Genomic DNA, 22733 nt, shown 5'->3' with positions numbered 1-22733 from the left:
TTAAAAAAGCCTTCTCTGTCTCCACTGTACGTCCCAGACCACCATAGTTAGTTTCGCTATAGTCTCTCAGCTTATTTATTTCTCTGCAGCAGATGTTCTCAATTTTTGCTGCCGTCAGAATGCAATTCCCACACAAGCACCTCATAAAAAATGATAAACTGGTTGATGCAAATCCAATTACAGTGTTTTACATAATGCATAGTGGATACCAATTAGAGGTGTCCATAGTAAGACGCTCCCGCACTGGCGGTGGAGGCTCTGTAACTTTCATGGACAGACGGATGCATGACCTAAGGTGCTACTTTTTTCATGTGCCATGTTAGACCTACTCATCTTGAGGCTTTAGCACATTTTCTAATTTGAATATTTATATGAAAAGATTGTTTTGTACAAACAGACACATACTGAGTACAACATAGTCCAAGATCCATTTAAGATTCACTTAAATCAACACATTAGTTGATAAATGATATATATGATATATGTTTGTCATTATACACAGTTAACAACAATACTGTCTAACATCCTGCATTGGAGTCTCACAGGATGTACGAAAAGTAACACATTTCAGAATCAGATTTTGTTTTAAAAGTGCAACGTCCATGTTGGGGGATTGCACCCGGAGGTTTAGACTTTCCTCTATCCAGAAACCTTTTCCTGTTCTTCCTAGTCAGACAAAGAACACATCAGGAATTCATCCTAAAAAGGTGCCACATAGACTGGCTTGTGCAGAGGTTCTACTTCGACACACTTTCAATGACATAAAGGTTGAAGGTGCGATAAACAAGAATCTTGAACATATGTGGAGGTGGGCTTACTTAACGTAAAGATCCACAGATACTTGATCATGAACTGTAAGGAGTTTCTTTTGTCACATTGGCTCTCTAGAACATTTCGCTCCAGCACAAAGACGTTTTATGGACATCGTTTCTCTAACAGCCTCGTCTCCTTTCTATTCTCAGCCTCTGGACTACGAAACTAAAAAAGCATACACCTTCAAGGTAGACGCCACTAATGCTCATCTGGATCCTCGATTCCAAAGCTTCGGAGCCTTCAAGGATACGGCAACGGTGAAGATTAACGTTCTGGATGTGGACGAGCCCCCGGTGTTCAATAAGGCTTCATACTTGATGGATGTGTACGAGGACACTCCAGCGGGCACCATTATCGGAGCGGTGACGGCGCAGGATCTGGACGCCAGCAGCAGCCCAGTTAGGTAAAAAAAACAAAATTGAAGAGTTTGACAACAGGTTTTTCATCAAACTTCCCGATCAAGTGAGTGAATTGTTTATGTTTCTTGCAGACTTTAGAGTTAATTTCAAATGCACTGGATGAATTGATTTTATGCAGAAGAAAAATTCAGCAGTAAATGGCAAATTTACTAAATAACAAGACATGTATTTTACAATCTCTCGATTGGTAGAAGAAGAAAACTTTCAGTGCATCGCATTAACAAACCTGCCAGCTTGGTGCGTTCAATTACATAGGAATGACTGTGGTGCTTTTCAAAAGCATCGTGCAAATATATTCAGTGAAACCTTGAAGTTTACGGTCATTTGTTCAGGACATTTTCAACTCATATTGCTGCTCTGTTATATAAACAATATACCTTTGAGAAATGTGATATGAACATAATTAAAAATGTTAAATTAAGTTTACAAAGTTGGCAAAAAGCAATTTTATGACACTCAACAGATGATGCATTCCGTCAAAATGATGAATGCTAATAAAAATTATTTATGAAATACACACATACAACTCCCCTTCTAACAGAAGAAAATAAATTCTATTTCCAAACTCCATTTTTCCTAGTAAGTAGTACTGAGAAAAAAAGTTGTTCTATCTTTCTTTGTCATGATATAGTAATCATTAGTGATGTACTCTTGGAGTTTCATGAAGCATTGTCATTATTTTCAGAGCCCACTAGATGGCAGTCTCTGCACTATTTTCCTTTGTTTTGGCTTTTCTAATGAAACATCACATCATTATTAAACTGATGGCGCCACCTACTGACCTCTAAACAACATGCACTGCTTCATGAAGTTTCATCAGCACATCACTAGTTGTAAAGTCTATTAATGGGCGGAGATTTATAGTCAGTCATTACCATGAGCTGCTCTTAATTTATGATTGATTGGTGTTTATCGTCGTACACACGTTTTCCCACGTTGTTCATGGAGTTGGAAGATGGTTTTTTTTAGTGTGGAACTTTATGTGAAAGCCGGTGAAGTTTTAGTCACGTTTTATTAATGAAACCCAGTGTTTATTTGGGCTCAGCTGTGCCATGAATCTTGTGTATTTGTTGATAGTTCCGTCAAGGCTTCACAATTATTATCTTACCAGCAAGGTTGTCATTGGGCCTTGTAGCAAATAGATTTTGTCTCAAAGCAGAATCAAATTATTTGACTTAAAGACACAGATTACTGTGAGATGAAACGTGTTTTGATAACTTTATGTCCAAAATAAGTATGGAATACATGTCAGAGTTTAGGCAAGAACCTGTAGAGGTGGATCAACATTGTCATCGTTTAAAAAGTCAGTAAGGAACCATGATTTCCCCCTCCCCCCTTTTTATTCCTTAAGCCAAATTCCTTCTGATTTTGAGAATTCTCTCTGTCAGTTTTGTTGGTCACAAAATGAACTTATTGTGCAACAGAAGCTCAGAGATCCCACAGAACTCAGCTGTCAACTCTACAATGGCACTTAGCTTCGGCGTCTGGAAGAGTCCAGCAGCGAATATTTCACTCCTACTCTTCACCGGAAGTGTCAAGGGATACATTTAAACATCACGTTCACATAGATTTAATAGGAAGTGACGTGCGGGAGTGAATTTTTCACACATGAAATCATCCTCCCTCTTCCTCTATAAAGCCGCTGCTGCCTCACACACTCACATTTCCCCATAAAAGCTGAGTGCCCTACAACAATAGATGCTTTAAACTTTAATAAGTCTGCTTTTGTATTTAAAAACATTTTTAGGTCTTGTTGTTGTGGTGATTGTTTGGCGTGTACTCTGTGAAGTAGCAGAAATACTTCTCGGTCAACACTTAGTTTCAATATTTAATTACCCGAAGGAAACAAAGGAGGATTGGGTCGGACTAAAAATACAAATACCTCCTCGCACAGAGTCCGGCTGAGCTTTTATCAGGTGAAAACAAAAGACTGGAGAATTGTGCTCTTAGTGTTTCGACGTGACTGATTCTGGTATTTAGCATCTGCTGTGTTATCTTCAGCCACAGAGACAAGGGCTATCATGAATACTGCATTGCTTTCTAGACTTTTCTCAGAGACTTTTAGAAAAAAAAGAGCACTTTCTGAAATAGTTTTAACAGAGTGACATGTTGTGTGTGAACTTCTAACATGCCCAGTGATCAACGACCACTCATGAGACGCTGCTGCTTTCCTTCTGAATTAATTGTGGGTTCACTCTGATCGTTGCAATTACAGTATAATGAGGTTGTAATGTGTAGATCTGTGGTCTGGGATGTGTATGGGCTTATTTTTGTCATATAATTATTTGTAACTACATGATGTAAAAAATAGTAAAAGGTTGCACATGTGTTTTGGTATCTGCACATGTAAATGTAATGTTTGTAACTTGTATTTTATTATTTACAAGTACATTTTTTTACGTGTAAATGTATTATTTTGAGTTAAAGAACAGCATACAACATCCAGCATCATCAATCACTAGTGATGTTGTAGCTTCATGAAACAGTGTCATGTTGTTTAGAGGTCAGTAGGTGGCGCCATCAGTTTAAAAGTGATGTGATGTTTCATTAGAGCAGTTTTTCAAAACAATGGAAAATAGTGCAGTGACCGCCATCTAGTGGGCTCTAGAATAAATGACACTGCTTCATGAAGCTCCATCAGCACATTGCTATCAATCACCATCCTCTGTTAGTCGTAGTAGTTGTTCTGACTTCGATAAGACTTGACCTGTTTTGTGAATATGCAACTTGCGATTAAATTACTATGATTGGTCAAGCAATCGAGGTTTGTCACGCAGCGTCATCAATACAGGAAGTCTCTATCTCCAAGGGACGTGTAAAAAGAAAAAAAATCAGGGCAATTCAGGGCTGCTGCAGGAGGAACAAAGCCCATTGTTAGTTCATAGTGGGATCTATTCTTGTAGCTTCAGATGGGGAGAACTTTATAATAACTTAAAACAGAGTAATGTCAGAGACTTACTGCATCTTGGAGGGAACCATTTTTAACATTTGAAAGTCAGGAGAGTTGGGTTTCCACATTAGTGGCTCTTTGATTTCTTATATACTCTCAGACAAAATGTCTTCAAATAATGTACTGTATGAAGACGACCAAGTACTTAGTCGAGGCTAAAGGGGGAATTTCAGCTCCACTAGGTTAAAGTGAAGAGAGGGCACAACGGCAAAAGAGACCCTCACAAAAATGAAAACATGTCCTTATTCAAGTAGTTTTATATAATATTTAATACATACCTATTAAGATCTGTGATCTTCATGGTTGTCAGTGTGCTACGTTTATCAAAGAGACTCACTATGAACCATCACATATGAAGGAGAAATCGAAACAAAGCAAAATGATGGGAAATTAAAGAGCAGAAATGCAAAAAAAAACACATATCAAAGAAGTGTGCGAGGGAACAGAGAGATGCAACATACTCTTTTATTTTCCGCCATGAAGTGGATTATGAAATTAAAAGCATGAAGATAACAGCAGCCTCTGATAAATGGTGCTGTCATTGTTTTCTTTAACATCCTTTGGTATTTCTTAGTTGGTATTCATAGGCACAACACAGAACCAAATATCTAGTTCACAGAGGCTATTTTACCAACCGCCACCCTCAGATCTTGACCAGTTTTTTTTAGTTCATTAGCTTTCAGAGATTGATACTTTATCTACAACAAAAAATCTATTAACCTAAGATGAAAAGAAAACTGTTTTCCTGAGTGCTTCTGACCCATTAAAGATTGGAATGTAAAATTTAAAATTCTCAGCACATTCTCTGGAAACGAACAGTCAGAATGAGTAATGTACAATATAATACACCTAACTGATTTGCATGAGTCCTGAAAGGGAAACCAGCATTAAAAGGACAGTATGTTTATCACTGTCTTCTCTTGACTGATGGAATAGTAGGCATTTTATTCTTACATTACATAAAAGCCCATTTCATATGTAACCACATCTATAATAGATCAACTTTCATTCCTGGTTCATCTTACGATTGCCTTGCTGTTCTATCAGGTATTCCATCGACTGGAAGAGTGACCTTGACAGCTACTTTGACATCGACCCAGTGGAAGGAACCATCTCCACGAATGAACTTCTGGACAGAGAGACAGTCTCGCAGCACAACATCTCCGTCGTGGCCACTAAACTGAGTAAGTATGAAAGGAAATTCCGTGGTTCATTGTCACATCCTTCCACTGCCATCATCGCTGTAAAAAGCACACGTTTACTGGAGACAAAAGGCAATCCTATTCCGCAGCAGAGATCTATAGGCCTCCATAAAAGGCATGAGCGTGCTGTATCTTTCGGACAATGTCTCCTTCAGCCTTTTCATTTTCATCACCCTTCTCTTTACGGTGCTGGTGATGATGCTTGTTTCTCTACGGACAACTTTTACCTACGCTGTTGGGGAGCTGCTGCGATGCTCTTCCCTCGGTGTTTGACTTCAATAAAGTCTTCTCATCCAGCATCATTGTTCATGAAGGAAGCAGTGTGCATTTCCAGATAAATAAGCAAATCCGTTGTCATGAAGTCATCCAGATGAGAAGCGTCAAAGTCATTATCCCGGAGGCAGGCCGTCAGACGATGAGAGCTCCATCAAAATGACTCACGCTCTAGTTTAATTAGGACCAATGTCAGCTGTTAATATCCAGTCATTGGAAACCGATGTTCCGCAATTTTTTTCTCTCAAGGTCAGCGAAGCCACCCACTGATCTAATTTTATACGAGCATGTAAAGCTTTTATTGTGAGGCGTCACTGAACCGAAGAAGGATTTGGAAGTGACAAACTGCACAAGGACAGTGACCACGTATATTCGTGGCATATGAGTGTGGTATGTTCCGTGATAACTCATCTTGATTCCATAAACACATCTGAGTAAGGATGAGGACTAAATGTAATTAGGCCTTAACATTATCCAAATAAGGATAGGATTTAATTTGGTATACTTACGATTCAAATATGATTTACAATGGAACATAAAAATGAAAAATTGTTTGTTTGTGAAACTACATGTGAGGTCTTTAAATAAAGGAATTAAGTACATTATGTTCATAACTTAATGTAGCCTCCTGTTGAAACATTTCTAATATATAATATAATATTAATTAACAAGGGCTACATGCTCCCTGATCCGATATACATCTTAGGATCATGTAAGGGGTTGTAGACAAACAGAGCGTTGGACCTATAGCGCTGGAAATGTAAGTGACTGGAGGACAATCACAAAGGATTAATACTATTTTACAACTAGTTTTTTATACAGGTAAACCAGGAAGCTATTTTATTTATTTTATGTGTGTGGGAAGAAATTTGAGCTTAACAAACTAAATCAAATTAACAATAAAACAACCGTTTGTAGTTACACTAGTGGATATTCAATTATTCACACAACTTATAAATGTGTTTCTCATTCACCAAACTGATGATCTTTTTTTACGAAGACAACATAATCGTTTTATATTTATATCAATTAGTTCATGCAATTCATAAACATGTAAACGAATCATAGACATGTTTTTTTAATATAACAAACGAAGTAAAAGTAACTTGTGGCCTTTAAACACATCAAGACGCATGTTTAATTCAAGTTTATTTTATTATTTATATATTTTAGCTTTATATAATGCCGACATAATACCGGTCCGTGGTGCAGAAAACGTTAGGGACACCTGTTCCAAACCATTTTATACAATAAAAAGAATTAATCTTCATTTTTAGTTTTAAAGCGGTCTATGCTTGCACTTTAAGTTCGCTTTGTAACTTGTATTAGTCTTATTTTTTTATTCATTATCCAGGGATGTAAAAAGGCTGTAAAATTAGGAAAAAAAAAACCTAAAGGGATTGTTTTATTGAGACGCCGCTCTATTTTTAACGGAGCAATAGCTGCACCTTCTGGCCACTCATGATGGTACACTTAGAAACATCCATACATCCAAGCTCGTACTAAGACAATGTGGTGCCCCTGGCCACTAAACGGTTTAGGCGCCGGTTTAAGAGATATAAAGAGTTAATACTCGAGTGACTTTGATTTGATTTATCATGGCAGTATTCATTCATGAGGGATTTGAGTTGTAGATGTGAATTCTGTTTCATTAGCTTTCATTTAAATCAATAGTTTTGAGATAGTCGGCCAGAAGTTTTTGTAGAAGTCAAGTGGGAACCCATCTGGACCTGGAGATCTATGGTGGCCCTCTTATTGAGGGCTATAAAAAAAATTCTCCAGAGACAACAAAAGGTTTGTTTTTGGGCCTTCGGGTCACCTCGACTCTGAGATAACACAAGGGTCAGTTCAGCCAAAATTCAAACTTCACTCATTTTCTACTCACACCCACGTTGACTAAGGGTTGGGATTATTTTCAGAGTTATGGTTATAGTCGAAAATGTATGTCCATTTTAATGAAGCGACTGCTGATATCGAGGCCGCATACAGTCTGCTATGTACACTGGAAGCGCTTGCCATTTTTAACCCTGAGTACCTAAACGTCTGCCACAAATTGGGCGTTAAATATAGTTCATCAAAATATTCTTCTCATCGACCCTTCAATACAAGATGGACAGTATGGAGGCTGGATTTTTTTAAGCGTCTTTATTGAGGAAGTTTGTCGCTTTGGCGCAGTCACTTGATACAAATTGGCACCAAAAATGTGCCCATTTTTTTACTTAACCTCATGTCCACTAAGCTGCATTTAGCCTGACCCCAGGGGTTTCCGCCAGACTCCTACAACCCTGTTCCGTATTCTCCGGCGCAGGTGGAGCAGAGTTCGAGGCAGTGGAGGGCCGACCTTTAGAATTGCAACGCACACAACATATTTTAAAAGTGGACACCACTTCCAGGCATGATTTTCTTTATCGACCTCAGCTCCGTTGATGTTGAGGGAAGGGTACAATAACTAATCTCAGGTGTACAAAACACAAGTATGTTTTCATTTTCAGTGTTGCTAACTTTTAAACTCTTATTTTATAAATGCAGATAGGTAGACATGGGAAGAAAATCTATTGCACATGTACACTGTGTGTTTGATGTGAATGAGTACAAAATCCTTTGGGGTTTCAATGTTTAAGTAGGGAGTGGTGAATATGTGGTCTCCTATCTTAATATGATGGTGTCAGAGGAAGTTCAGAATCCATGTGCACAGTGAACTGCCCAGACCAAGATTGCTCTGGTTTATTGTTTATTTTATAGTTATAGCTGAGATAAATGTGCCCGTTTATTTGTTATATAGCATTTTTCCCTCACGTTAATTTATTTTAAAATTGCTTTATATATGCAACTGAATGGATTTATTCAGTACTTCAATTCCCCACTAGATGTCAGTGTTGTGCACAAAATACTTCATCCGTCATTATTCTCTCTTCCAGACAGTCCAGTGCTGACCAGTCGAGTGGCTGTTACCGTCCACGTGCTGGACATAAACGAGTTTCCGCCAGAGTTGGACAGTCCCTACGAGACCTTCCTGTGTGAGGATGCAAAAGTGGGCCAGGTACACACCCGTCAACATGTGGATATGCGTGTGCAGAGATGTAAAGCGGTGTAGGAGGTAATGATGGCCTGATAATGCTTCATGAAGCAGTGTCATGTTGTTTAGAGGTCAGTAGGTGGCGCCACCGGTTTTAAAAATGATGTGACATTGCATTAGAACAGTTGTTCAAAACAAAGGAAAATAGTGTAGTGACCGCCACCTAGTGACACTGCTTCATGAAGCTTCATCGGCACATGTAGAAGTCGTGAGGGATTAATATGATAGATTCAGAGAACAGCACAATGAAGCCAGGAGGTCAACCATGTGCTAAATCACAACGTTTAGTCTGCATCCACATACCAGTGACGTTCGGTGAGGTTCATGGTTGGTGAGGCAGCGACTCCTTTAGTGTTAGATTTACAAGTAAATAAACCCAATAGAGTATTCAATTGGCTAATGGTTATTTCATATCTCATCAGCATTATTTGCACACATATGAAGTTTAGAAAATATATGATTTATTTCATCATTTCTCAACAAGTCTGTATTGAATTGTTGCGGGATAATAGTCTACATGTTCTAGATCTATGGCAGTCTTTGATTGTGGATGAATATTGATTTATAGCTTCATAAACTTGTCATCTTCGACATTGATATAAGAGTCAGAGCTGAAATATTATGTTTTATTTAATTAATTTAAAAGCATATATTCAAAATATTTAACCTGCCATATTTAATGATCCGAGACCTTCCCATTGGCTGAAAATCTAAATTTGTTTTAAACAATCAATGGATATAGAAAAAGATGAATGAACTAATAAATACTTTTAAAAGAATTAGAAACGTGGATTAAAGAGTATAGAGTATGACCATGATAGTAAAGGATTACAAGGAAGACGCAACTGATTCCATGCTCTGAATTTGAAAGCCGAGGGTTTATTTTCTCCTACTATGGGGATTTGCCGTAAAGTTAAGGGAGAACTCTCCAGATTTAAGTTTGGCTCAAGAGTGAGGAATCCCCAGCGACAAGTGGTGCTGTAATGTAGATAGACCTGCCTTTTGTTGCTTCTGATTGGTTAATATTTCTTCAGGCCTTCCATAACTGCAAGCATTTTAAACTGAAAATTGGCAAGTGCATATGTATTCACCCCCTTTTATTATAAAGCCAATAAAAAGCTTTGGTGGAACCAATTACCCTCAGAAGTCATATAATCAGTGAAACAATGTCCACTAGTGTGTAATCTAAGTGTCACTGATCTGTCAGCAAACATACACATCTTTTATTATGGCCGCAGAGGCTGCAACACCTAAGCAAGCGGCATCACTAACTGAACACTGCCTTGAAGACCAACTAACTCTCTAAGCAAGTGAGGGACAATGTAGTTGAGAAGTACACATCAGGGTGAGGTTACAGAAGAATATGCCAATCGTTGATTATCCTATCAAATCTATCATAGCCAAATGGAAAGAACAAAAACGCACCCTTTCAATAAATTTGTTTATTTTCATGACCATTTCGATTGTGGATCATCACTGAAGGCTTCAAAACTGAATGCTACAAAATAATGCTTGCAGACTTTTAACTTTTTGTTGATGAACTCAAGAGATATTCACCTGGAATGGTTTTCACTTGACAGGTGTGTCTTTTCTGGGTTACTTTGTGGAATTTCTTGACTTTTTATTGGAGTTGTGTTGTGGTCAGGTTGAAGGCCGGTTAAAACACAGCCAACAGCCTTATCGCACGACTGGTAGAATTGATATTATGACAAGAACCAATCAGCTAATTTAAGAGAAATGAGTGACCACTATTACCTTGAGAAACAAAGGTCAGCCAGACTGGAAAATTGTAAAAGAAGCAGCAGAGCATTTACAAATGGGAGGAGAACTTGGGACAGACTATGATTCTTGCTCTGTGTTTTTACAAAAGAAGTGAAAGAGTTTACTGGAAGGAGGAAAGTCTGTTTCTTTCTCAGGCTAAAATAAGGTTCTCCTTGTCGTCCAGGTGGTACATACCTTCAGCGCTAAAGACCAGGACCTGCCAGCTGCCGGACAGCAGTTCTCTTTCAAGGTGTCTAAGGAAGACCTCAAAAACAAGAACTTCACCATTAGGGACTTTGGAAGTGAGTATTCTGACAGAAACCTTCAGAGCGATAATGAAGCAATTCTGACTTCACAAGCCAAGTTATGTTTATGGTTTAGCAAAAAAAATATTAAATATTTTCATTATTTCAAATTACAACTAACAAGCAATTTTGGCTAAAATAAAGTTTCCCTCATGTAAGAACTTAATCAGAGTTATAAGTAACTACGTTTGTTTTTGCAGTAACAAGTGCTTTACTTTAGTTTACTTTGCCAAAACTGTAACACGTTTATTATTTACTGTGATTTTAAGTTTGATGAGTATTTTGAATTCCCTTAAGAGAAACTTAACTGGGCCTCAACAACACTGTTTTGTAACAGTTGTTGTGTATAAATGTTCAGATTTTTATTAAATATTCAATTTAATATTTGTCTCCAAGTCTAATAAATAGTAGAAATACTAAGGTAGTATTTTCTTCACAATAAACCCTCTTGTGTCAATTACTCCGTACGGTAGTGATGGTCATGTCATGTTGTTAAGAGGTCAGTAGGTGGCGCCATCAGTTTAAAAATAATATGATGTTTCATTGGAACACTTGCAGGAAAAGTGCAGAGACCGCTATCTAGTGGACTCTGAAAATAATGCTTCATGTAGCTTCATGAGACCAAAACTACCGTACAGAGCTGCGAAATCCCTGAGATAAATATTGTTTACTAATTTATCAAGTCTGAAGAAACTTAAATCTAATTTTTTGATGTCAAAAGTAGTTCAGCAGCTGTAAAGAGGATTGAAAATTCTTAACCATTTATGCTTTCACAGCCGAAATAACGTTAAAAATGATTATTTAGTCCTCTAGAAAAATTAACATTATTTCCTCTTCCATTTCTTAGATAACACGGCGGGGATCGTGACCAAGCGGGGCGGCTTTCGAAGGCGCTTGCAGGAAATCTACCTGCTTCCTGTTGTGATCGAAGACAATGGCTACCCGCCCAAGAGCAGCACCGGAATGCTGACCATTCGTGTTTGTGGGTGCGAGTCAGGCGGCGCTTTGTTAACATGCAGTGCAGAAGCTATCTTTTTACCCGTGGGCCTCAGTACAGGCGCTCTGATTGCCATCCTTCTATGCATTGTCATCTTGTTGGGTAAGAAGTGAACATTTCACCCCTTTGTTAATAGTGCCATGAGTTCCTTGAACTGAAACTCAACTTATTTATTCATGAAGGTTTTGCGGTGGTCCACATTTATCTGCATCTTTTCCCAGCAAACCCCTTTCATTTACATTCTGTAAAAAAAAAAAGAAAATACAGGTGTCATTTTGGTCTGAGGTTGAGCTATATTTATTAGTCATGTATGTTTGTGTTAATATCAAATGGACTTAATTCAACCGAAATATTAAGTTGTTTGTGTTCTTTTGACGGCTGTTTGTGTCAGGTTAGAATTCTGACCCAAGGCTGTGAAATAAGAGACATCAGAATTGTTTTAAAGTATCAACAATTTTACTTGCAAGGAGAGTTTAATACAGAGCTTTATTACACATGTCCCATTTGCAGTTTGAAGTAAGAACTGTTTCAGTCACTTACTCAAAAACGTTAGAGCAGCAAAAAACATATCTTTAAATCTCAACTATTAATGAAGAAACTAATCTGCAAAGCAGGGATGAAGTTGTTGACAAGGTTCATGGCTGCATTCTCTTATTTATGAACATGGGATCGGGAGACACTTCAGAAGCAGTTTAGAAAAACTTTAGGCCTGAACTGCTAAGTAAATATATATCTTTATATTCACCAAGTAATTTGTATTGCTGGATGAAGCTTTCAGGATTTTCACCAGCCAGCCGTAATGGGTTGACTAGTGTATTTAGAATTAGAGGAGCTTTCTGCATATAGCTGAAAAAATAATTCAAATGAATAAAAAAATGAATTTTTGTAGACAGTTATTTACTATTATGTCGAATTATTGTTTGTTTTTTTTAATTTTCTTGAAACTGTTGTTGCTTTTTTACATGGCTTGTCGAAATGTTGCGAGTTATTCAAATACAATTATTTACAGTGAAGAGTAAAAACTTTTAACTGGCTCTCGATTAATAACTAGATCTATAAACAGTCCTCTGCTTTGCCTGACTGGGAGGGAAATAGTTTGGTGTGTAAAGGGCGTGTTTGGTGTGTTAAACTATCTAAATCTACAGCAGCATGACTAAGACTGTCACGAGTGGAACACGGCAGGAGACCCAGATGCGGAAGAGTACAATAATCCTCGGAGGAATAGTTAAAAAACAAAGTCTTTTAATAATCCATACGGTCGGAACGGACCGGAACAAAAAACAGGACAGGCGCTCGGGACGGAGGCAGGACGCGGCTGGAGATCGGGGTCTCAGAACAGCAACTGGTCAAGAAACTGAATACTCTGGCGAGTTCTTCCGGGTAGAGATGCTCCTTATCTGTGGGAAGAACCCGCCATTCAATCATCCCCAGCCGCGCACCTGCCAGCGTCTGTCAAGACAAAACAGAGGACACGTACCAAAACGGAAACACAACTTCAAAATAAAACAGGAAGGAACATAAACATGACAAAGACCTGGTCCAGGCAGAGCTTAAGTCACTCCCTGGTCTCTAAAAGCGCTATATAAATAAATATTACTTACTTACTTACTTACATACTTCAAGCTTAGTTAAAAAAGATAACTTTAAGAATAGAGAGGGTGTCTGCCATAAGGACTGAGGGCAGTAATTGGTTCCACAGCAGTAGAGCTAGAGATCTTCAGGCTGTGTCAGGTTCAGACCTACCAAACTAAAGTTATTTTCAGCAAGAGCATTATAAAACAGCACATACAGTGATTCCTATTTTCAAAGAGCCTGGTTTGTGAAAATACCAGATAGAATACCGTGAAAGTATTGTTTTAAAGTAAATGCATTATAACACAAAAAACAATGTTATCTATCTTGCTTTTGCTTGTTTTTTTTAATCGATTTTTAGCTCAATTGTGTTGAGTAATTATTGGTGTGACTTTGTCTGTTTGTTTTGTGTTCTTCTATGATTACTTGTGTTTCTGAGTTTATTCTTTTACCTTTTACTTTCAGTGATCGTGGTCCTGTACGTGGGCCTGCGACGACAGAAGAAAAAGGAGACACTCATGTCATCCAAAGACGATATTCGGGACAACGTTATCCACTACGACGACGAAGGCGGCGGCGAGGAAGACACGCACGCTTTCGACATGGGAACGCTTCGTAACCCCAAAGTGGTCAAGCAGAACTTGTACAGAAGGGACATCAAGCCGGAAATGAAGCAGTGTTGTAGACCTGCGGCGTCGCAGGACAGCGCTGACATTCATGACTTTATCAACCAGCGTCTGAAAGACCATGACACAGACAATTTGGCGCCACCGTACGATTCCTTGGCTACATACGCCTATGAGGGCGATGGCTCTGTAGCCGAGTCGCTAAGCTCCATCGATTCCCTCGCCTTGGAACTCGAGGAGGACTATGATTACCTCAATGAGTGGGGTCCCCGATTTAAGACTCTCGCAGGGATATTTGGGGAACATTCAGAAAATCACTCGGACACAACAAACACAGAGGTTTCACATTGACGTTTTTCTGATACGCATAGTTGTTGTTTTTTTTGTTCCACCACTAAATGTCTCCGTGTTTACTTCTACAATGTTTTTTTGTTTTTTTTACATGACTTGTCCCAAAATTGTAAGATGAAGCAGTTGCATTATGATACGATGATGTGCTAGAATCACAATTCCACAAAATTGTTGTCCAAAAAAACAGTGAACTAATTAGTTATTTTACTCTAATTCATTCAAGAACAGGTAACCTTTAGAATGTTTTCTATCACGGATTTAACAATTCAACCATTAGACTTTCACTACAGAGCACTATATCATTATCAAACGTCATGGTCCATTTAGTTACATTTTCCTAACTTTGTCTTTCAATTTTTCCGTCTTCGTAGCGAACAAAAAGCTCTGAACTTTCACTTTCCTGTTGATCACATTTAATCAGAAAACCAACTCAAGTTCTGCTCCCTGAATCTGGTCCAGACAAAAGTAAATATAGATAAATGTTCATGTTGATGAAGATGCAAGTATATGAGCCAAGCTATAGAACGGAGGGCCCGGTTATGTAAACAACTAAACAGATATCAAAGACGTCAACATTTTTTGTGAAAATAAATTCAAGTAAATGTGGGAGACATAGACAATTAACTTTCAAGAATAATAAGTCTGCATAGTAGTGCATGCTTCAGTCGTCAAGCAGAAATTCGTTAATGGTTTATCCCCTGTGTAAAAACAAAGTACACGCCACCCAGCAGATGACAGGCTTCCCCAATCTAAGGGGAGCTCTCCCTTGACGAAGCCTCCTATCTTTCCTCAGCCAAGAAATATTTTACTCATGTACCCTCATGTTAAGTCTCCAGATTTTAAAAAAAAGTCTCTTGAGCGTCTGAACTCCTCCACTCACCGAAGATGGTGGAGCAGAGCCATGTGGGATAACAATCGATATTCTGATTAAGAAGGAATTCAACTTAGAAAACTTAAATGTCACTTCAAACTTAAAGAAATATCAAGTTTTGCCTGGATTATGATTTTTTTTTTTCTTTCGGTTTCATCCTCTCATTGTGTTGAAACAACACATCAATGTTTGCTGAGATTTAAAAATCCTTGTTACACTGTCCTATTATAATTTACAGTTCTACAACTTGTTTTATTTTTTCACACATTTCTTTCTTTTTTTTCCAAAGAATTGTCTCACCATTTACGAAAAACTAATTTTAAAAAGTGCCTCAATAAGAATATTGGCTGTCATTTTTCAGCCTTGTCACTGTCTTGATAGGCTTGTCAGAGGATGACACTGTAGCCAGGGCCAAGTCAGGGGTCCTGTAAATGTTTCCATTATTTATTCTCTTATTTATTGGCTTTATTGATATTGATTTTCTGTGTATTTATCTATTTATGTCTCAGTCATTGACCTGTATATTTTATTTCTAAAGACACTTGAGGATTTTGTAATTAATGGCGACCCATGAGTAGATCAAAACTGTTCAGGTCCTATGTATAGACTAGAGATAGTGTTGAAAAAAAAAAGGATTTAAAAAGATGACAAGAGAGCAACATTAGGGCTAAGTAATGAGGTTCTGTCATGTAATAAACACGGTTTTCTTTAATAAAACACTCTGAGTTGTAATTTATTTGTTTTATGTCCATAATATATATACATGTTGTAAACTTTCTATCTATTTAGTAAATATATTGGTTCCTCAAAAAGTTGAAACTTCTTACATGTGAAAAGTAAAATATTAATAAATATTTTGGCATAAAGCTTATGGCAAAGAAAATGTAATCATGGTTAGAGGAGGATGCAAGGTGTACACAGGCCACATTCTCAGAGAAAAAGGATTATGAAACCCAAAACATGGGCATTATCATATGCCATATTTTTCGTACTTTAAGGGCACTTCAAATCCTTAAATGTTCGTAAACTGCTTCGTGAGGCTTCATCAGCACATCACTACTAAAAGGTCAGCTCTCCAGCCATTTTTTGGTGTTTTTATTGGGGGGGTTAAGCCAGAACTCTATCCTTTATTCACTATCCTCCAGAACCATCAAATACTAACAATATATTAGGTCATGATCGGATAGTCCTGAGCAAATTAAAGTTTCAGTTTCAGTTTACGTGTGGCTTCCTAACCTGAGTGAGGTTATGTTGTATTTTTTTTTCATACTCACACCCGGAATAAAAGCAACAACTTAACTCCAAAAAGAGAAAATTATTAGGCATTCCCATTACATACAAACAAAGAAATTCTGTTTTTCCGCCTATCAAAAATGTACAAAGTCAGGGTCAACCGCGCGTCATCCAGTGTTGACACTGTTGACCCTGTCAATATTATTAGAGTGAAATGTCTACACTACCCCTCATCTGCATGAATCAAAACAGAAAGAAACAATATGCTGTATATTTGCTGTTTCTGACCTTCTGACTTTAAACCATTTTTGAAAACCACTGACCTTTTAGATAAGAAGGTATTCATTACCTTTAGAACGTTTTCTATCACAGATTTAACAGAGCACTATATAATCAGCAAACATCATTGTCCATTTAGTTACATTTCCTATATTTGTCTTTCAATTTGTCCATCATTGTAGCGAACAAGAAACTCTGAACTCCAACTTTCCTGTAGAAAAATTTTCATCACAAAACAAACTCAAGTTCTGCTCCCTGAATCCGGCCCAAATAAAAGTACATATAGATAAATGTTCATGTTTATGAAGATGCAAGTATATGAACCAAGCTATAGAACAGAGGGCCTGGTTATGTAAACAATTAAACAGATTTCAAAGACGTCAACATTTTTTGTAAAAGTAAATTTAAGTAAATGTGGGACACATAGACAATTAACTTTCAAGAATAATACGTCAGGTCTATCTACATAATGCATGGTTCAGTTGTCAAGCAGAACTTGTTGGTTTATCCTCTGAGGCTCTACCCCTACACTGTGTAAAAACAATGCACTCGCCACCCAGCAGATGACAGGCTTCAGAGGCCCGATCTATGGGGAGCTCTCCCTTGACGAAGCCTCCTATCTTTTCTCAGCCAAGAATTATCTACATAAGAAGGTATTCATTAACACGACAACTTCTTTAAAATATTAACTTTGTTGCCTTTTTTACACTAAATGTAACATTAAAGAGCAGGTCAATTTCAAGTGTATTTTACTTTAAAGGCAGAAAACTGCAACATCAAAGTATTAATATGACCCATTCCAGTATTATAAACATGGAAGCTGTAAATAATTATATAGACGACACGAGTGAGCTGGACCACATGTTTGCAGTTGGTGCCTGGAATGAACAACTCAGTTGTTGTTTTTTTTACCAAAAGCCTCATAGTGACTCAACAGACATTAAAATCTTTCAAAGATGGCTGAATGCATGATACATAAGTCGACAGCAGTTCTCAACGAGCTGCGATTGGCAGGACAATATTGTGACGCCATTATCAAAGTGGAAAATGAGGAGTTTCCTGTTCACAAGATTGTTCTCTGTAACTGCAGCCTCTACTTCCGGTGAGACAATTTTAACTTACATACAAAGTGGCATTTTTAACATTTTTAACATTTTAATATAACATTTTAAAACGTTTTTTTGGTTTATAAACCTAGCACAACACACCATACTGATAAACAAAAGACATTAAACTGCCAGATTGGTGAGTCTCACCCTTTGTCTAGTACATATTATTGAATTGATCTAATAAAAAAAATCCCATTGTTAAGGTCTTTTATGTCAGGCTTCAAACCGTGTTAATATTTATAAAATAATAGAACGGTGCATCTGTTCCTCGCAGATCTCTTTTTGAGCGCTGGTCACTTCCAAACCAGAGGGAGTTTCTTATTGCTAACCTGTCTCCCAGAACCATGGAGCTGCTGATTGAATTTGCCTACACCGGTTCCGTTTTTTTGAGGGAGGACAATGTGCATGATCTGCTGCAGGTGGCTGATTACTTCAACGCTGACAGTGTTCAGGAAATTTGCTGGAAATTTTTGGAGCAGCAACTCTGTCCTGGGAACTGTCTTAGCATCTGGAGATTTATAAGCAACATGAATTCTTTAAAACTTCAAAACAAGGCTTTGTACACTTACATTGTGTACCATTTTGAAGAGGTCATGGCTTTTAATGAGTTCACACAGCTGTCTGTGCAGCAGCTAGCAGACATTCTTGAAAGAGACGACCTCAACGTCAAAGACGAGAGCACTGTGTTTGAGGCTGTGACACGCTGGATCGCATATGAACCCAACCACAGAAGAAAGCACATGTCTGTGCTCTTGTCGAAAGTAAGTAAAGTAACAGTGAAAACATTTAGTATTGTATGTATTCATAATGTACCTTTTTCCTAGTGAACTAGTTTGATAAATGGACACCCTTTGGGAGAGGTCTTGTTTACTTACCCCAGTCATAGTGGTGGGGCATCGCGGGGCAGCACTAAACTAGGATTTAATCCTATTTTCTTCGCACCAGAGTGGGGCTGAAGATAAGATTGTTTGCGTGGGAAACCAGTGTTAAAAGTAAAGTGTATCCATTTTCCTAAAAAAAATGGTCAATTAACAAAAGCTATTAACCCATGAGAAAACCAATTATGCGATTTAATAATTTAATGGTGATCAACGTTCTATTTTGTTTAATCGAACACATGTATCTCAAAATAAAGAGATGGAATGAGACTCTACTGCAGCTGCGTCTTCAGTCACCAATCAAGGCAACAGAACAATAACAATGAAAAAAATATTCAGTGTTTAATAAAGTGTCCAGATGTGGTCAGTTCATGGTCATCAGGGAACAATATTAATCTTGCTTCTTTTTTATTTACAAAAAAATTGTGTAATGTCTTGTCTTCTACTGCATCAGCAAAAGTCCGAACATGAGGGTAACAGTTTCAGCATGAAGTTCTAGTTTTTCTTTACTCAAGCTACATCGTCTACCTCCTCGCGAGGGACCCCCAGACGCTCCCCGGCCAGCTGAAGGATATAGTTTCTCCTGGGTCTCTCGCATTGTCTCCTCCTGGTGGGACATGCCCTGAACCCCTTCCTATGTTAAGGAGGTATCCTTATCTATTGTCACCTTTTCTCTAAGTGAGAGCCCGGCCACCCTACACAGAAAACTAATGTTGGCGTCACTATCCACTGTTTGTGGCTATAGCTGAGGGTAATCATGTAGATTGACGAGTAAAAAGAGAGCTAGGCCTTTTGGCTTAGTTCTCATTTTACTATTACTAATTGGTGAATCGTCTACATAACTTCTGAAGCTACCCTATTCCACCTGTCTAAGTCATGGTTCCCTTCTTTCCTGACTTATGAACAAGATCCCAATATACTTGGACTCTTTCAATTGGAGCAAGATCTCATCCCCAAATTGGACAATGCTCCCCACCTTATTCCTACTGAGAACCATGGACCATAGATATGGAGGTACTGATTTTCATCAGACTGCAAAAAGCAGTGACTCAATACTAAACCCACCAAACCGTAACCCCGTCAAATCATTTGTTGCAGCAAGACATTTTGTCGATAAAAGTTATAAACCGAATCAGTGACTAAGGCATAGTACAACCCTCACCGGAGATGAGTCTACTACTGGCTATATGGGCCAAGCTCAAGCTCTGAAACTGTATAGTGAACAGATAGCCCATATCAGGGTAGCACCCCTATTCCGGGAGGGACACCGTGGAATCCACAAAACACATGGCTTGGTCATACTCCCATGCATCCTCAAGTTCTTGCCAAAGATATAGAACTGATACACAGTCCCACGACCCGGACCAAACCACATCCTTTTAAATCCAAGGTTCCATTCGGGGAAATTTCGGAATCGATGTCTGGATGGAGGCTTAGGATTGTTTTCCTCCTACAGTTGCATCTCAACGGTGGTAACATTAATCAGATTTCATTGCCAGCAGCCTGAGGTCATGAGAATCCACATAACTCCATAGTGTATTTTACATTTCTAACAATGACGTTACTGGTCTGTTCATGTTGTAACAGTCTCTGGCCACACACATACTATGCATTTGGCCCTATGCAATATTGCATGTATTATATTTTTTTAATGTGGTCATAATTCATTATATAACCAATAAATAAATAATAATAAATAAATAATAAACAATTTCCCGAAGGAGACCTCCTGAGGGATCAATAAAGTTTTCCCTTACCTTACCTTAACCCTTTAAAGATAATGTAACTAAATATATTTCTACCAAAATATGGCAAACTGTTGGCTCTGTAAGGTTGTTACTGCTTGTTAAATATGAAGAACACGCTTTAATGCAACAATGTAAGAAAAGGTCAACTTTATTTTTTATAAATTTGTGTATTCTTGTTTTTCTTCTGCAAAGGTCCGTCTGGCACTGTTAAATCCAGATTACATCAGGATTAAAGTGATTACAAACAAATGGGTGAAAAGTGACACAAACTCCTTGAACATATTGGACAAGGCCACGCAGATCATTCATCAGTTAAGGACAAAGGAATGGAATCTGAAGGTTTACCGGAACCTTGTTGCCCGCCCTCGGCTACCTCATACCTTGCTGCTGGCCCTTGGAGGCTATAATAATACAGAGCGATTTGACAGCATAGAGGCCTACGACCTTCGTGTTGACCGCTGGGTCACTTTGACCAGCACCTTGGAACACCCAAGTGTTCATCATGGCCTTGTCTTCCTTAATGGGTCCATCTACTGCATTGGTGGATACAATCACGGGGAGTATTTCAATTGTGTGCACCGATTTCACCTTAAAACAAACACTTGGCATGAGGTGGCGTGTATGTACTGTTCTCGCTATGATACCAGTGTCACTACACTTAACGGATACATCTACGCTTTGGGTGGTGCCAATGCACGCAATCAACTTCGTAGTGCAGAGCGCTACAAGCCTGAGACCAACCAGTGGAGCTACATTGCTTCAATGCATGAATGCAGAAGTGAGGCCAGTTGCACAACTTTATGTGAAAAGGTGAGCATAACAAATACTGTAGACATGTCCGATCATATATATACAGTGCCTTGCGAAAGTATTCGGCCCCCTTGAACCTTTCAACATTTCGCCACATTTCAGGCTTCAAACATAAAGATATAAAATTTAAACTTTTTTAACAAATAAACAACTGAAAAATGGGGCATGCAATATTATTCGGCCCCTTTACTTTCAGTGCAGCAAACTCACTCCAGAAGTTCAGTGAGGATCTTTGAATGATCCAATGTTGTCCTAAATGACTGATGATGATAAATAGAATGCACCTGTGTGTAATCAAGTCTCCGTATAAATTCACCTGCTCTTTGATATTTGCACTGTATATATATATTAACTATTTAACTCCTTAGATTTACATTTGTGGAGGCTTCAATGGGGAAACCTTCTTGAGAACGGCAGAATGTTACAATCCTATCTGTGACCAATGGACAAAGATCAGCTCAATGATAAGAAGACGTTGTGGAATTGGAGTGATGGTTTATGACAACCATGTCTATGCAGTAAGTCAGTGACAAAACTAAACAAATGAAAAGCTAAGTTAAATCATTTTTAGTTTTCCTGTGTTTCCAAGCCTCAAGCAGGAAGACTTTAGAGATATAGATATCCGGACATTTGACTTAGGCAATCTCAGGGCAGATTCAAGTACATCATTTGGAACAGGATTGGAAAGCTTTTTTCTATTGTGACTTTGTTTTCCCCTATGTAGGTTGGCGGCACAAGTGGTTTCCGTTGCCTCCGCAGTGCTGAGGTTTATAATACAGAGACAAATTCATGGAAAGCAGTGCCTTCTATGTTAATGCCCCGTAGCCACTTTGCTATTGAAGTGGTTGAAGACCGCCTCTACTCTGTTGGGGGCCTGAATAACAGCAAGGCAGTCTCACAGGTAGAGTTCTATGATGTGAAGGCTAACAAGTGGACCGCCGCATGTGGCATGGTGAAAGAACGCATGTGCCTAAAATGCTGTGTTGTAGATGGGCTGGAGAACATCGGCGAGTTACTTTCTCTGCGTGATTCATTTGATGCCTAACATTATTTAGCTGCCAGGGACTACAAATCTATTACATATTATACCCCTTAGACAGGTAAAGAACATTCATCATACAATACATTTATTATAGTTAGTATTGTGTGTAAGTGTTGTTCTTTCTTATAAACTTGTGTGATGCCAAATTTGTGTGAAAAAGTTAACAATATACTGTATTTAATTTAAAATAAAATCGATTTGAGAACTTTCCCGTATAGTATGTGTACTTGTTGAAATCTCAAGGTTGTGTATAGCTATATCAACGCAAAAATCCTGAGCCACAATAAGAACATAACAAGAGGTAACAGAATAAACCCTTGACCTGAAGCAGCAATACTAGTCTATGTTCTGTACCGAATGTCCCTGTTGAATGTAAGGTACTACTATATACTATGTACTATAAGGCTGTGTACTGTAA

At 38.2% G+C, this 22733-nt stretch overlaps 3 protein-coding genes across 4 annotated transcripts in view; 2 read left to right on the top strand and 1 right to left on the bottom strand.

Moving 5' to 3' along the window:
* The window catches only part of LOC148082140 (cadherin-12-like), a 123890-nt gene extending 108004 nt beyond the window's left edge, over positions 1-15886 (top strand). For both annotated transcript variants that reach the window (XM_087789251.1, XM_087789252.1), the window contains exons 7-12: positions 963-1216; positions 5230-5366; positions 8576-8697; positions 10679-10796; positions 11647-11898; positions 13834-15886. In XM_087789251.1, coding sequence (XP_087645377.1) covers positions 963-1216; positions 5230-5366; positions 8576-8697; positions 10679-10796; positions 11647-11898; positions 13834-14345 — 1395 coding nt within the window. In that variant the 3' untranslated portion in view covers positions 14346-15886. The remainder of the gene's footprint in view (positions 1-962; positions 1217-5229; positions 5367-8575; positions 8698-10678; positions 10797-11646; positions 11899-13833) is intronic.
* thnsl1 (threonine synthase like 1) overlaps positions 1-22733 on the bottom strand; it is a 258025-nt gene that overhangs the window by 27436 nt on the left and 207856 nt on the right. The gene's annotated exons all lie outside the window — the stretch shown is intronic.
* Positions 17626-22318, top strand: LOC148082139 (kelch-like protein 10). Its single transcript, XM_087788326.1, has 5 exons — positions 17626-17830; positions 18112-18598; positions 20656-21273; positions 21642-21791; positions 21998-22318. Exons 1-5 carry the CDS (start codon positions 17685-17687, stop codon positions 22316-22318), a joined length of 1722 nt encoding a protein of 573 aa, XP_087644452.1. The 5' UTR covers positions 17626-17684.

This window comes from Callionymus lyra, chromosome 4 (assembly GCF_982586985.1).
Source record: "Callionymus lyra chromosome 4, fCalLyr1.hap1.1, whole genome shotgun sequence".
Lineage (NCBI taxonomy): Eukaryota > Metazoa > Chordata > Actinopteri > Syngnathiformes > Callionymidae > Callionymus > Callionymus lyra.
The sequence above is the reverse complement of the archived record's forward strand: the minus strand, read 5'-3'. Positions and strand labels throughout refer to the sequence as shown.